General features: G+C 39.8%; 4 protein-coding genes and 1 long non-coding RNA gene across 5 annotated transcripts; 2 read left to right on the top strand and 3 right to left on the bottom strand.

Annotated features, from left to right (window-relative positions):
• Positions 1–1,944: 1,944 nt before the first annotated feature.
• Positions 1,945–2,946, bottom strand: LOC125188045. Its single transcript, XR_007170691.1, has 3 exons — positions 2,929–2,946; positions 2,452–2,517; positions 1,945–1,961 (listed from the first exon to the last, which is right to left on the bottom strand). It is a non-coding gene; the product is annotated as an uncharacterized LOC125188045 (long non-coding RNA).
• Positions 2,947–6,391: 3,445 nt separating this feature from the next.
• Positions 6,392–8,922, top strand: LOC125189775 (pollen receptor-like kinase 4). The gene is made up of 3 exons (XM_048087010.1): positions 6,392–7,007; positions 7,215–7,559; positions 7,704–8,922. Exons 1-3 carry the CDS (start codon positions 6,392–6,394, stop codon positions 8,597–8,599), a joined length of 1,857 nt encoding a protein of 618 aa, XP_047942967.1. The 3' UTR covers positions 8,600–8,922.
• On the bottom strand, positions 8,700–9,349 carry LOC125191390. Its single transcript, XM_048088942.1, has 2 exons — positions 9,142–9,349; positions 8,700–9,063 (listed from the first exon to the last, which is right to left on the bottom strand). Exons 1-2 carry the CDS (start codon positions 9,303–9,305, stop codon positions 8,913–8,915), a joined length of 315 nt encoding a protein of 104 aa, XP_047944899.1. The 5' UTR covers positions 9,306–9,349; the 3' UTR covers positions 8,700–8,912.
• Positions 9,350–11,613: 2,264 nt separating this feature from the next.
• Positions 11,614–13,855, top strand: LOC125188304 (exocyst complex component EXO70I-like). Its single transcript, XM_048085079.1, has one exon. The coding sequence runs from the start codon at positions 11,757–11,759 to the stop codon at positions 13,674–13,676; it is 1,920 nt and encodes a 639-aa protein (XP_047941036.1). The 5' UTR covers positions 11,614–11,756; the 3' UTR covers positions 13,677–13,855.
• A 122-nt stretch (positions 13,856–13,977) lies between these two features.
• LOC125188305 (glutamyl-tRNA reductase-binding protein, chloroplastic) lies at positions 13,978–16,131 on the bottom strand. The gene is made up of 5 exons (XM_048085080.1): positions 15,657–16,131; positions 15,492–15,572; positions 15,162–15,266; positions 14,919–15,068; positions 13,978–14,512 (listed from the first exon to the last, which is right to left on the bottom strand). Exons 1-5 carry the CDS (start codon positions 16,056–16,058, stop codon positions 14,261–14,263), a joined length of 990 nt encoding a protein of 329 aa, XP_047941037.1. The 5' UTR covers positions 16,059–16,131; the 3' UTR covers positions 13,978–14,260.
• Positions 16,132–16,721: the final 590 nt, after the last annotated feature.

Genomic DNA, 16,721 nt, shown 5'->3' with positions numbered 1-16,721 from the left:
TGTTTATAAATTTCTGTGTTAAAAATCGGATTTTTTTATTCTTTCCGTTACCCAAATCGATCGATTGAGTTCATAAAAATCAGATTTGGGTCTGGATTTTGTGTGCAAAACAAATTACTAGATTCTTCTTACTTACCAATTATTCTAGTTGAGACTTATTTCTGCAGAACAATACAATTGCTGCCAAACAACAATGGGATTGTTCAAGTGACTTTACAATATTTTTGTTAGCACAACTTAATTTTGTCTGTAATATTTGCATACATAATATAATACTATCTCCATCCCCAAATTTTGACACAGTTTACTATTTCCGTTCGTCCCTAAAAATTTGACACACTTCACTTTTTACCATTTTTTGTAGTGGACCCCATATTCCACTAACTCATTCCTACTCACATTTTATTATAAAACTAATACTCCTTATGTCCTACTAGAAATGAAACGTTTTCCTTTTTGGTTGTCTCATTAAAAATGAAACGTTTCTTAAAATAGAAATAATTTTATCTCTATTTTTCCCTCTCTCTTACTTTACTCTCTCTTCTTTAACTCACAAAATAACACTACATAAAATCTTGTGCCGAAAAGCAAACGTTTCATATTTATGGGACGGAGTGAGTACTTTAAAAGCAGGACCCACATCCCACCAACCTTTTTAACTCACTTTCCATTACATTTCTTAAAACCCGTGCCGGGTCAAAGTGTGTCAAAATTTGAGGGACGGAGGTAGTACCATCATTTTGTTCACCTATGAAAATTATATTCTCCGTGTCAGTTCTGTACCTGTTCCCAACTGATATGAATAATGTTGGCAAGAATCGTGCTGACAAACTTGACAAGTATGTGATGCATAATACATTGGAATACATAATGCAAAAATACCTTGTTGCACGCATGGCTTTACCACACCTCATTACCTATAGGTAGAGGTGCCAACGGTTCCAGAACCAGCGGTTACGGTTTGGAAACACCGGTTCCGATTTTTGGAAATTGCCGCACCGGAACCTAACCTCGAGGTGTTTTGCGATTACAGTTCTGGTTCTAAAACCGCCAGTTTCGGTTTTGATTCCGAACAGGCAGTTTCCGATGATTTTTTATGATTCCGAACATCTGGTTTTTTATGTTTTTTGCGGCCTAGCTTGGTTTCACGGTTTTCCTTTGCGATTATGGCACGGTTTCGGTTCAAAAATTTTCAAACTTTAACCAAACCATTGTTCTAAATTCGACAGTTTGGTTCAGATAAATTCTCACGGTGTCGGTTCGAAACCGTAACCGTTTCGCGGTTAACTGCCAGAACCGGAAACCTTGGGTACCTCTACCTACGGATAAAAATGATGAATTTCCATTAAATAATGCACGTTGATGTTGATTAAATGGAATGGGGACCCGATGTCGTACAAGGGAGTTCGTTACCATTTATGGAATGGAGACTCGATGCCGACAAACCACAAAATGCAATTGAGTTTTTACCTTACCAAAATCACTATACGACATACTTTTACCGAAAATTCAATATGAGAAAAAGACACATTTTTACCTGTAACAGCCCGTCATTTCTAGGGTATAATAAATACGGCGACTGTTAACTAGGCGAACTTAAGGCGACAAGAATGTAGACTAGGGTTTCATTTAAAGAGATTTGACCAAGTGTTTAATGAAGATCAAGGCAATAAGTCAACGGCTTTAAATACGAAAAACAAGATTTAATAGCTAACATAGGCTAAGCTCAAAAGTCAAAGGTTTATTGTAGCTCCAACAAAACGCAATAATTCACCATATTCCAAATCAAAGAAATAAGTTCAAAACAACCAAAGATAATAAGTTTTCCCAAAAGTTCAGCGGAAGCATTTCCAAGAGAAAGCGAAGCCATGTATGAAGACACGACTACACTCAAAATTTCAACCATCCATATTATTCGATTCAACTGCCTCAACACCACCGACCGCCCATCGCCGCTCAACCTGCACATAGGGAAAACACATGCAGGGCTGAGTATTTTAAGCATACTCAGTGGACTCGTGCCAAAACATTTTATAGTTATGCCACCCTTACCATAGTGAGCTCGAGGTTTAGCATTTAATTTGAAAGATAGCATCGAGTATCACAAAATATTTCATGGACTGGCCAGTCAAATAATACCTCTCATTTTCTCATCAATCAACAATTCATATGGTGCGACGAAGTGTGGCCACACTTTCGCCCACGAGATCGGCCGACTAGCAAGGACGGCTCCCGATCTCTCGTGTACACTAGCCTGATAGGGTTTGCGGCCCTACTCAGACCCGAATTCGTTTATATAGCCCTATAGCCTAATGGAGCGCACTCGCAAACTAGGCATCAGGCACACACAATATCCAAAATAATCATAGGCATGGCATAACAGTTTAATCCACCCTTATTTCTCCAATATCATAAATTTGCAACATAGAAGAGTTTAAGAATAAAGCCCACCTCGATTTCCTTCGATTTCAAATACGTGCTTCTTCTTGTTATCACACCGGGAACGCGAACTATCACCTTTAGTTCATGTATTTCAAATAAGTCTCAATCATGGATCAAAATCATGCATGTTCTCACGTTTCCCTTTTCCCATCGATTATTTTCAATATTCCCATTCAAAATCAAAGTACGATTATCATATCGTTTTTATTCACACCACAACTCTAGATTTAACATCAAATCGTGTCACGCATGAGTGTTTTCCACACACAACACACGCACACACACACCACACATGTGCACGCCTACCGAGGCGTGCACACACACACACGGTCACAACACATACACACACGGTCACACACCCACACATGTATCCAAATTCATCGATTAATTCCCCTTCACTCGATCTAAATGCATGTGGACTCAAGAACATGGACTCAAGAACACCGATTGATCGGTAGAAGAAGAGAAGATCAAAAATAAAAATACCTTTTCAATAGAACAATCGGTAGAAAACAAGTAGGATCTTGATTCTTCAACGAATTCTTGAATTTCAGCTTCAATTCTTCACACAAGATGAAGAAATAATGGAGAAAGTAGAAGAAAAATTTGAGAGAGTGGGGAGAAAGAGAGAGTGACGTGAAGTAGAGGGAGGGGGGGCGATTTTTCTGTAGTGCTAGGGTTTAGGATTTCTCTCCTATTTATAGAGGTTAAGATATAATCCAACAATTAAATAATAAAAGATTTGGAGTAGATTTGTTTGTTGAAGTGGCCGAAAATTTGAAGAGGAAAAATAGGGAATTTCGAATTTCTATGCTATTTGTTAGCATATGATTTGATATTTTACGAAGTAGAATAAAATATCACGGAGCAAGAAAAATAATAATAAATCTCCCCAAAATATATGGAAAGTGGCGTGTAGTTTCAATTCCTCAAAAGGGATTTAATAAAAATCCTATTTAAATTAGGATATGGTAAGATCTCCTTAGATTTGGCAAGATATGCTAGGATATTTGAATTTATTTATGGAAGAGAATAAACAAGGGATCAAATAATAGAATAAAATAATCTCTTCTCCCATAATGAGATTTTCGAAAATCTCCAAGAAATAATAGGGGTTTTGAATTCTTCATGGAATAAATAGGAATATCCGGACTTTGGATTTAATTTGGATAATTATCCCAAACAATAATTAAATCCAAGAAAAATAGGATTTCTTTCCAATAAATAGGAGGGGTCGAAAATTCCACATAATTAAATAGTGCTCCTATTTAATTCTCACTCATCCCTTAGGAAAATAATTCACCACAATATTATTTTCCCCCGCATCAAAATATTCACATATTCGAATTTCCACCTCCACTTCACATTTTCCAACGACTTTGACCATTCCACGGCCACGTCAAATTTTCCACCGTGTTGACTATTCAATAGCCACGTCATATTTTCAACAAGTTTGACTATTCAACTCAAACTCAACTCAATATCGCAATTAGGTCACAAAGAACATTGCAATTAATCATTCATCATTTAATTCCACATAATCATAGCATTAAAAGCATTTCATGCAAAAATTTCCACGTCAAAAAATTTAGGGTTCGAAAAAGCGGGATGTTACAGTACCATATTTTCGTTATGTTGTACTACTGAATATCGATATATTGTACATTTGCAGTATAATGGACTTTCAACATCAATGAAAATAGAATATTTAAGATTTTAAAATATTATTTAAATATTATGATTTAAAAAATGTATCAAATATATCATAATTTAAAAACAAATTAAATATATTTTATATTATCTCCGTCCTTTAAAAACAGAAAACTATTTCCATTTGAGGTCGTCCCTTAATAATTGAAACTTTTGAATCTTTATATTTTAGGACATGGACCTCATAACCCATTAACACTACTTTCACTATTTTTCTCTTCCTGTCTTACTTTACCAATTTTCTTTTCATCTCTCTTACTTTACCAATTCTTCTCTCTTACTTCACCAATTATGCATTAAAACCCGTGCCATTCCAAAAGTTTCTATTTTTGGAGGACGGGGGTAACATAATTATACATATGATTACAGTATATACGAATTTCGATAAGTTGCAGTATACCGCAATATATAAAAATTCACATCGTCGGTATACTGCGACATATAAAAATTCATATCGTCACCTTTCGGTACGGTATGATACCGTATCGAAAATCACGATATACTAAAAATTTGATATTTTTGATATTTTTTGGTATGATAAAATCGGTACTCCCTTCGTCCCGTAAAAATAGGTCATATATCCTTTTTCGCCTGTCCCATACAAATAGTCCACATCCATTTAGGCAACATTTTTCTTCTTCTCTTTTACTTTATTACCCATCCACTGCACAATTTCAACTACTTTTTCTCCTTCTCTCTTACTTTACGAATTGCACATTATAACTCGTGTCAATCCTAAATGACCTATTTCCGTGGGACGGAGGGAGTATTTTGTTATATTCCCCCACCCCTACCCTCAGCTACTAAAACTTCTAAAATTCATGCACAACATGTAAATCGAGTCTCACCACTCTTCAATAAAACAACTACTTCCTCCGTCCTTCAAAAGATATCAAACTTTCCTTTTTAGTGGTCCCATAAAAGATGTCACATTTTCCTTTTTGGAAAAAGTTCTCTCTCATATGAATATAAAAATTATATTCTCTCTCTCCATTTAGCACACAAAACAAAACCCCCTAAAATCTCGTGCCGTCCCACAAGTGTGACATCTTTTGTGGGACGAATGGAGTACTACTATAAATAATTGTCACATAGACCTGCCCAAGGTTTACCGGACCGACGGTTACGGTTCCGGACGAAACCATGAGAATTTATCCAAACCGAAACCGTCGATATTTAAATCGTGGTTCGGTTCAGGTTCAAAATTTTCAAACCAAAACCATGTCGGAATCGGTAGTTCCGGGCGGTTCCAAACCGGAACCGCCAAAAACCGGTGATTCGGAACCGTGAAAAAACCGTAAAAAATTGTCGGTTCGGAACCAAAAGTGAAACCGGCGGTTTTGGAACCGGAACCGCGAAACACCCTCGCAGTTCGGTTCCGGTTCGGCAATTTTCAAAATCGGAACCGACGGATCCGAACCGTAATCGCCGATTCCGGAACCGTGGGCACCTCTACTGTCACATGATAGCTTTGAACACTTGTTCATATGTTCCACTGAACCCTTTAGCAATATTCAGTTTCGAGAAACTGATATAAAAGTAAAATATACTAAGCTAGGAGATCAAACTAGTAGAGTGAGATATTGCTATCTAGAAGTGTGATTAGGTTTTACATTTGAAATAAAACCCAAGGCATGAATGGAAAAGCACATGACCAATAAGCATGGATGCATTTTAATTCTATATTTTTTATAAGATAAAAAGGTTTCAAAATTAAATCCATTAGGCATCATATGATCCGGAAGATATGATAACACATTAAAACTATTTTTCAATTTGCCTCAATTTAAAAATCAAAATAATAGTATAGAAGAAAATTTTGTACAGGTAGAGAATCAGCAAAACTAGTATTGCACAATTTTTAGTCCAAATATAGTACACCTACAACAAACTAATTTTGTTCCAACTTGTGAGTTTGAACAATTGATGAATGAAAATGAGGGAAAAAGTAGGTAAGTAGTCTAACTATGGTAAACAAGAAGAATGGTGAGCCTATAGTATCTCCCGAAACCTCGTGTCTCACTTCCCAAATCCCTCACTAACTGTATTCGATATGTTCTCTAATTTATTTTTTCCTTAAGTAGAAGAATCAGAGACTCAGATAAAAAAGGGAGCACAAAATCCATGATCAATCAATCATATTATTGTTCATGTTGAAGTAGAGCTACATTTTGAAATCACTTTAGAAGAACAAAATCACATATTCAAGATTATGAATAATGCGGAGAATATAGTGGCGATGGTGGTGGTTGCATTCTCGTTGCCACTGCACGTGGCGTTGGCCGAAAATGCAGCGGACTCTCTGATGAGATTCAAAACCGCCCTAACGAATACTGATCGGTCGCTAGCAAATTGGAATCCGTCGACGAATCCATGCATAGGCAAGTGGGCAGGCGTACTCTGTTACAACGGGTACGTGTGGGCGCTGCAGCTCGATAACATGGGCCTGCAAGGTCAGATCGACGTGGACTCCCTGGCCGAGCTGTCTTACCTGCGCACGCTCAGCTTCATCAACAATAACTTCCAGGGCTCCATGCCCAACTGGCGCAAACTGGGCATCCTCATGTCCCTGTATTTGTCGGACAACCACTTCTCCGGCCAGATCGCTAATGATGCTTTTGAAGGCATGGAGTCGTTGAAGAAGGTATATCTCTCCGACAATAGTTTCACTGGCCCCATCCCTGGGTCTCTGGCGTCACCTAGGATGGTTGAGGTCGGCCTCGACAACAACCACTTCTCCGGGGCTATACCTGCTATCCACTCGCAAAACCTTCAGGTCTTCAACGTCTCCAACAATGACCTGCAGGGTCCCGTCCCTCCATCTCTCCTCAAATTGGATCCATCCTCCTTCACAGGTAATTAGGTATAGTTGCATTTCTATAAATATCACATCCATAGGAGATGAATCATGACAGAACTTTTCTTAAAGTCTGAACGCATAACTATATTAGTTTGAAATCAGTTGGTAGTTTTTAACTCAAATATCAGTTTACTGATTCATGAATATCAATTTCTAACTAATATCCATATGCCAAGTTAGTTGTGATATTTGCTTTGTGCAGGCAACAAAGCCTTGTGCGGGGGGCCCAACGGACCGTCCTGCAACCTTCCGAAGCCCCCTCCGGATCTGGAGCCGATTCTTCACCATCGTCCTTCTCCTCCTCCTGGTTTGCGTAAAAAATCATCTGTTTCTCCGGCAATAATAGCCATAATCATACTCAGCATCATGCTGATTTTGCTTCTCCTCCTGCTGCTGCTTCTGCTCTGCCGGTGGATACTCTTCGAAGATGATGACGATGGCGATGATGTTGTAAAGCCGCAACAGAAGGATATGATGAGTCCTCTGCCGGTAGGGGCACTGTCTATATCAATAGACGGGAGAGGCGAGCAGCAGAGGCAGAGGCAGCATGAGATGACGATGAGTCCTCTGCGCGGAGGGCCAGCGTCTATAAGAATAGGCGCATCCCCATCGCCACGTGGACTTACAGGCGCATCGCCCTCCCCACGAGGACTCACAGGTGCATCCCCCTCCCTGGCCGGGAGAGGCGAACAACAAGCGAGCAAGCTCTCCTTTGTTAAGGAGGACAGACAAAAGTTCGACCTGCAGGACCTGATGAGAGCATCCGCAGAAGTGCTAGGATCCGGAAGCTTCGGGTCATCGTACAAAGCAGTGCTGGTGGACGGGGACGCAGTGGTTGTCAAGAGATTCAAGCAAATGAACAACATAACCAAGGAAGACTTCCACGAACACATGAAAAGACTTGGCAGACTCAAACACCCCAACCTGTTGCCCTTAGTAGCATACTTATACCGCAGAGAAGAGAAGCTAGTCGTTTTGGACTTCGTCCAAAATAACAGCTTGGCGAAGCACCTCCACGACGATGGAAAACGGCCTAAGGAGTGGCCGAAGCCACTCAGCTGGGAAAGCCGCTTAAAAGCTATTAAAGGAGTAGCGAGAGGGCTGGCTTATCTCCACGCAGAGCTGCCAAGCCTAAACGCCCCTCACGGCCACTTGAAGTCATCCAACGTCATGCTAGATAGAAACTACAATGCGCTGCTCATGGACTACACGCTCAGCCCCATCGTCAACCCCAGCCAGATCAGCCAAGCGCTCGTGGTGTACAGATGCCCTGAATACGCCCAAACCGGCCGGATTGGCAGGAAATCCGACGTATGGTGCTTGGGGATTTTGATACTGGAGACGCTGACGGGGAAGCCGGTTGACAAGTACATGGGTGCAGACTTATTGAAATGGGTGAAAGGTATCGTAGAGGAAGCGGAAGGGAGAGGTGCAATGGTGTTTGACAAGAGTATGGAGACGAGTAAGCGGTCACAGCTGGAGATAAACATGCTTTTGCAGATAGGGATAGCATGTTGCCAAGAGGACCTGGACAAGAGGTTAGGTTTGGAGGAGGCAGTCACAAGAATTGAGCAACTGCAAGAGTAATATGCCTACATTTACTTGCACCCTTCATAAAGATGGAATTGAGAATAAAAAAAAAAAAAAAAAAAAAAAAAAAAAAAAAAAAAAAAAAAAAGTGAGACTATTGGCCTCAAATATAGTTTAAATAGCATAACATCGATTTCAAGTGTTTAGTGTTTATTAGAAACAAAAAGGGAGGAGGAGACTGCACCATGATGTTTCATGTGGAGTCATTTCACAAGTAATAAAATATTGCTTTGCATCTGAATCAAACTCTGCTGGAAAATCTGTATTCTGATTCAACACGCAACAGGCATTTTTATGATGAAAATGGAATTCAGATAGTATTGAGCTTATGTTTGAGGGTTGTGGCGACAGACTTGGCAGTATCTTCGACTGTTGATGTGCTCTGTTGGAAGCTCTTCAGCACTGCATCTTTAAGGCTGGCAGTTGCCTCTTCATTTCCCCTGCTGCCGGCGGTCCGGAAACTGAAACAAACAAACAGCAGTTCAATTCAATTTTGATACAATAATGGAGTAATTAATAGTAAGTGGTGGTGTGTTTACTCTAAATTTGTAGGGAGCAAACAGGAAGGGGGAGAAGAGAACAAACGCTTTGCTGCGTCTATTATATTTATATCTGCATCGATCTCCTTATCTCCATCTCCAACTTCAAACATGATTGACAGAAGGAGGAGGAAATGGAATGCCACTTTCAAATCTCTATCCATATAGTGGGTTTGGGTAGGGACTAGGGAACCTTGTTTTGCTGCAGCTTCAGATTCCTATATTATGTATTCATCACAATCCACTGATTGACACGTTTCATTAAATATGTTATTGTTAGTCAGAGCTCTTCTCATTGTCGGTTATCCCATCTCTATCCTAAACAAACTAACCTCAGGCTCTGCCTCTGGCTCGCTCTGCCTCCGGCTCACTTGTTTAATACGGAGTATGCCAATTCTCAGTTAAAGGGCATTTTATTCAAATCTTAACGTAGTGAACTCACGATTTATTTGATTTTGTTGCTAATAATTAATAATGTCTTGCCAAACTATAACATTTTGGCAACTTTTATACTCATTCTGTCCAAAAAAATTAGTCACAATGATAGATGAAGCAATTTTAATGCGAAATTGATAAAACATGTCGTATAAAAATAGATAAATTAAAAGAGCAAAAGAAAAAAAAAATGTAATAAGTGGATAAAATAGAATGGATAAAAAGAAAAATGTAAATAAAATAGAGTAATAAATTAGAAGAAACCTTTTTTATTTATACTATGAGTTTTGGATTAATTTTAATGAACAAATCAAAATAAAAACATATACTACCTTCGTCCCCTAAAATTTATCCCACTTTGATCCGGCACGGGTTTTAAGAAATGTAATGGAAAGTGAGTTAAAAAAGTTAGTTGATTTTGGGTCCTACTTTTATATATTAGTTGTATAATAAAATGTGAGTAGGAATGGGTTAATGAACTATAGGGTTCACTGCCAAAAATGGTAAAAGTGAAATGAGAAAATTTTAGGGGACGGACAGAAATGAAAAAATATAATAAATTTTCAAGGACGGAGGTAGTAACTATTTTCTTATGATAGCAGTATATAGAAAATTTCGCATATTTCTTTTAATAAAAATGGTGTGCAATTTCAAAAATCGGATGTAATATCCGAAAAATAGATATATCATATACTCCCTTCGTCCCCCAAATTTTGTCACCATTTGATTCGGCACGGGTTTTAAGAAATGTAATAGAAAGTGAGTTGAAAAAGTTAATGGCATGTGGGTCCTACTTTTATATACTCCCTCCGTCCCACCTCAAGTGAGGCACTTCTTTTGGGCATGGGATTTAGGTAGTGTTGTTTAGTATGGTAAGAGGGATTGGTAATAAAGTAGATTAAGTGATGCGATGGATTCTTTTTATACTATTATTGTACTCCACATATTGGTTCATTTAAAATTATATAGTAAGTAATTTAAATTTTAATAATTTAATTCAAAAATTTGAATGCTCTAAATTTACCGATTATAAATCCAAACTTAATTACACCACTTAGAACTCTAAAACTCAAAATAATCATATGAAATGATGAATTACGTGCAATATTTTAAATTCAGCTATATTGTTTTTATGCAACCTGTACTCCAAAACTCAAAATAAAAAATGGAATGATGGATAACAATATTTTTAAATGAGCTGCATCTCCAAAACTCAAATTAAACATTGAAATGATTGGCGACAGATTTGACTTTATTTACGGCAAAAATGGGCGTCACTTTCCCCTCCAAGTTTGAATTCAGATCTGGTTTTTCCGGAACTCAGATCTGGTTTGAATTCCGGCACAGCCTGCCCGTTTCTGTTGGAAATTGGTAGCTCAGCCCGCCCATCTAGGTGTGGTCGTTGTGGTCGCCGGAATGAGGGAGATTGTGGGTTTATCCACCCACCTTCGGTGTGGTCGCCGGAAAATATGAAGATAGATGAGAGAGAAGGGTTGGGGTGGGGGTGGTCGCCGGAAAATATGGAAGAAAGATGAGAGAGAAGGGTTGGGTTGGGGTTGGAATAGAGAGAGAAGGGTTGAGGTGGGAAGAGAGAGAGTGGGAAGAGAGAGACGTTTGATTGAAATTAAAATTAATGGTAATAAGGGGGTAATTAGATTTGTAATTAGGTGGTCTAATTTAATGCTTAAATATCTCTAATTTTATCCATATAAAAGGAAATGAATCAGGTTAGTTGGGACAATCCAAAAAGGAATGTGAATCACTTGAGGTGGGACGAAGGGAGTATTAGTTTTAAAATAAAATGTGAGTGAGAATAAGTTAGTGAAATGTAGGATCCACTGTAAAAAAATGATAAAAGTAAAAGGTGACAAATTTTAAGAGACGGACGAAAAAAGAAATAGGTGACAAATTTTCAGGGACAGAGGGAGTAGTCAGCAGGGCGAGGGAGTGTAAGGCAGGTTAGAATTGTGGATTAGACATAGTAGGCTTGCGTCAGCAATTGTTGCATTTCTTAGATTGTCAGTAAAGTTTGGTTGGAATCTGGTACTCTCATCCTCACTCATGTTTGGTATATCTACATCTGTTGCAAGTTAAACAAACTTTTAAGACAGCTTTAATGCCATGTCCTAATTAGGAGTAATAATGACAACACATCACATTTTCAGCTACTAGTATTGAACATGGAAGAATCTCAAAGAGTTGATCATCTCCTTGCTGCTAGAGAAATTCTGAGGAGCAGCATTGAGAAATCAAGAAACATAGGCATTGCAGTTGATCAAAGTGGCTCCAGATTGAAGCAGACCAGCCACAATTTGGCGTCTCTGCAATGCAGCATAAAAAACATAGCCACCAAATGTAGAGTTTATGGGATTAGAGGGCATGTTGATCGAGCCATCGGGCCAGCTGCAGCTCTGCTGCAAGTCCTGGATCTGGTGCACGAGCTGCAGAATTCGATCCAGTTTGATCCTTCTCGTGCTGCTGCGAGCATCACGCGCCTCCAGGAGGCGCTCAAGCTTCTTGCTGATAACTGCAGATTGCTGATCCTCTGGCTCCAAGATGCGGTGCACATCCTCACAAGCAACGCAGCTTCTGCTGATGATTGGTATCTTGTTCGAGCCTCCAAAGTTGTCAGCATACTGCGGGAAATCCAGCTATTTTGCCGAGATGGAGAAGTTATATCTTCTGCGTTTGACACCCTCGAGAATGAATACAGGCGTCTCTTGACTCAAACCGATTTCTCACACCCAACATTTCCAGAACCTGAATTGCAGGCCATTGCTCGGGTCCTGGCTGCTAACAATCGCCTCCACAGATGCACGTCTATCTATGCAGAAGTTAGGATTGCAGAAGCACGGGCTTCTTTACAAGCCCTGCGTGTGGATTACCTGGGAATTCAGTTATCTGAAACGGACAGTGTTCGAAATGTAGAGACGTACATTTACCAGTGGGATAATCACATGGAGTTTGCTCTCAGGAATCTGCTCCTGAATGAGTACAGGCTCTGCAAGAAACTGGGAGATGATGATGATGATGATGTATGGATGAATTGCTTTGCCAAGATTGCAACTGAATGTGGATTCATCGAAATCTTTGATTTTGGAAGCTCGGTTTGTAACTGCAAGAAAGAAGCAATGAAGCTCTTGAGTCTGCTCAAGATTTTCTCCACTCTGGACAAACTACGCTTGCAGTTCAATCAGCTGTTCAATGGAAAGTTCTGTCAAGAGATTCAAAACAAGACACGAGCTCTTGTTAAGAAAGTTGTCGATGGGGCTAGTGAGATTTTCTGGGACCTGTTATCGCAAGTGGAGCTACAAAGGGAGACTGAGCCACCACCAGATGGCAGTGTTCCAAGGATCGTTTGTTTCGTTACTGACTACTGCAACAAACTTCTTGTGGAGGAGAACAGCTCGATTCTGACTCGAGTTCTTGAGATATCTCAGGTGTGGAACCGAGCAAGTTCTGAACAAGGGCTTCTCTCCAATGAAATTCACAACAGAATGAAAGCACTAGAGACCAACTTGGAGAGTTGGGCTCAGAGTTACAATGACACCGCTCTTTCCTACCTCTTTATGATGAACAGTCACTGGTACTTGTGCAACAGCGCAAGGGGGAACAAGCTCGGGGAATTAATGGGGAAATCTTGGGTGTGGGCGTATGAGGAATCCGCAGAGTACTATGCAGCATTATACCTGAGAGAGAGTTGGGAAAAGCTTGTGGTGCTTTTGCATGAAGAGGGATTGACCTTGTTCCCCGGAGGCAGAGCCATCAATAGGGAAGTGGCGAAGAAGAGGATCACCATATTCTGTGAGGCTTTTGATGAAATGTACAAGAAGCAATCCAAATGGATACTGTGTGACAAGGCCTTGAGATGGAAGACATGCCACCTAATAGTTGAAGCAGTTGTGCCGCCTTACAAGAGCTATCTGCAGAGATTCATGCCTGGATTAGAACATGAGGTGAACTACACAGCTGAGAGAATGGAGGAGTTAATTGCCTTATTGTTCCAACCCAAGTATGATGGCAGCAAATGCACAGATTTGATAGGCATGAAGAATGCAGCTGCTATCAGCCACTTCTCCTACACCCCTGCTGCCGCTTGATTGCATCATCAAAATCATTAGCCATGTAAAATATCTGGATTTCTAACTTCATCTCTTCATATATATAGTATTCCCAGTTAAGGTTTCTGGCGTGTTATTGGCCCTGCAATTTGATGTTAACACATGTAACAAAATCATGCATGACACAATTACAATCGCGAAACAAAATCCCTTTCCCATTTGCATTCTGCCTATTACCATTAATCAGAGAGCATCTCCTCTCTTGGCCATCAAATCAGCATGGAAAAAGGTTCTCATCTCCAAAGAATCTAATTAATAGGAAACCAAATCCATAACCAACTCCGAAAAAACAAAACTGGATTTCACTGTTTAATCTGAATTACAAGCACACAAATCACAACAATATAAGAGGAGTTATGTGTCATTTACTGCTCTCGCTCGGTTTTTCCTAGCTCACATATATCCTCTATCTGTGCATGTTTCTTAAATGAACATGGACATAGAACAACAAGAGTCAATATATTTATGAAATCACTAATCCTTGAACATTAATGTTGCAAATGCTAACATGATCAACTCTTCAGAAACTGGGATGGAGCTACAGATCAAAAAAGAACACTTCTCTACACTGTAGACGTTTGAACTGCATTTCCAACTTTCTTTACATGTTTTACCTTCTTGAACTCGAGAGCATGGAAATTCTTTTCGACTTCCCATGCAAGCTGAGACATACCATTGAAAGATGATTTTGCGCCTTTCTCGTCTCCCACTTCTCTTGGAAAAGGTATCCGTACCTCATATACATCCTTTTGCACTGATGTCACACGCACATCAAACCCTAGTCGATCAACCCACACCATCTTCGCGTCCACTACCTAACACAAATCATAACATACACAAACCGTCAATTTAATAAGTTGAGAAAACGATTAATTTAATAAGTCGAGACGAGGGTAAAAAAGGACATGAAGTTCAGAATGCAAACTTGGAACAACTAATAAACTAAGAGTATCAAACTAAGCAACTATTGTGTGTAGCTAAATGGCTCAAGCAGCTATTTTAAAATTGCAAACTAAGCATGCATGCAAACCACTTGCAATTGTGTTAAAATCTCAATCCACCGGTGTAAATTTCAAGTAATACCTGTTGTCTACCAGTGTTAAAATCTCATCCAATAGATTGGTAAGTAACACAAATAAAGCATGCAGAACTCTGATGAGGCACACATCATCAATTTCAAATAGGACTGCACTGCAAAAGTGAAAGATAGCCAGTGTGCACCTGGAAATCTAAGTCTGCATAAATGTTGCAGAAGCGAAGAACATCTTCTCTATTGTTAGTATTAATCTCATCCACTATCTTCTCTGCAGAGTTTCGAAGTGGATCTGGTTCAGCCGATACATATTCCGATGAGCTTACCCAAACACCATCCTGTTGTGTTTCATCGATATCAAGTCATCCTCAAGAAGCTATCCACAAGTCCTTGGACAATAAATATTCTTCAACATTGAATATAAGCCATACCTCACCATAATCTTCTATCTGAAGTACTCGTTCAACTTCAATGACATATATGGAGCTTTCTTCCACTTCATCATTAAACCGCTTCTTCCACACTGAACAGAGTTTCTATATACAAGGAATTCAGAAAACCAAATGAGAGTTCGATGCCAATTATTAATCCTTTTGTGGTATAGATGTTGGGATACTGATTTCTAAAGATGAGATCATGGAGTTGAGGATATTGGCAACAAATTACAAAAGCTAATTTCAGACAGCAATAATCAACATTATCCAATAAGTAGACATAAAATGTAAAGAAATGGGGAAAACAGAAAATCCAAGCCTCCCTACCTTCAAAGCAATCGCATCAACGGGTTTATTAAGATTACCAACAATTGTACACTGAGGCGTCCGCACTCCGCATTGCTCCAACTGGTACATATCAATTCAAACCAATGAAGAAGAGTATATAAATATTGATAATCAAGATTGAACCTTTAGGCAAAACCCACGAACCTTAACATGAAGACTGCAGGCCCTCTTCGTGTCAGCCGAAAATCCATGGTTCAAACACAAGATGGGAGTTCCATTGAAATCGAGAGCAAAGCGAACGCCGAAGCCCAAAGGAGAGCCGTCGTCTTGACTGAGAGTGGAAAGAGTACCGACGGTCGATAGTTCGAGAACGGTTCTTGTAACTTCAGCTGGGAAAGGCCTTCGATTGTTGTCGCTCAACTCCAATTGCGGAGGCTCTGAAACTAGGCTAGCGGCTCTGCATTTCAAGGCAGATCGGTTGATATTTAATGCCCTTGGAAAGGAGTGTGGTGCAGGGAGCGAAACGCAAGGTTTGAGAAATTGGGTTTTGGGGAGAATCAGAATTGGGGGCGGGGAGCTTAGAAATTGGGCGTGAGGAAGAATCATCTCTCTCTCTCTCTCCCAGATCAGTTTCGTAGATGAAGTCTACAAGTTTGAGGATAACTCAGAAAGCGGAACAAGTCAATAAACTCCTGTATTTTTTTATCTAAGAGCGTCTCTGGTGGCCCCTTCCACTAGGACTTCCCACAAAGACTTTCTGTCACGTCATCACTAACCCTTCCCATTCAACTGTCACATCACTAGGACTTCCCATGCACTAGGATTTCCCACTAGGACTTTCCGCAATTATTCAATTTACGGACTTAAAATTTACAGAATTAAAATGTCGACACGGAATACGGGAAAATTCGAATACTTCATTAAAAAAATTACATAATACTTAAAAAAAAATTACATAATTAAAAAAAAATTACATAATACCTAAAAATTACATAATCATAAAAAGTCGAGAAATACAATCCTCGGCTCTCACTCCTCCTCGTCCTCGTCCCCGTCCTCGTCGCCCGTGCCGCTACCGCCTCCGACGTCCCCGCCCCCAATCTCGACGTCATAATCATCAATGGGTGGCATTCCTGAATCGCGCCGACATGCATCGACCACATCCTTGCACAGCCTTTTGTACACAAGATCGTGCGTGCTAAACCACTTACTCGTGCTCTGCATCAGGGTCTTCGTTAGCTGCGCGCGGGCGAGACGGTCGTTACCTGG

Source organism: Salvia hispanica, chromosome 5 (genome assembly GCF_023119035.1).
Source record: "Salvia hispanica cultivar TCC Black 2014 chromosome 5, UniMelb_Shisp_WGS_1.0, whole genome shotgun sequence".
Lineage (NCBI taxonomy): Eukaryota > Viridiplantae > Streptophyta > Magnoliopsida > Lamiales > Lamiaceae > Salvia > Salvia hispanica.
This window is presented reverse-complemented; position numbering and strand designations above follow the sequence as displayed.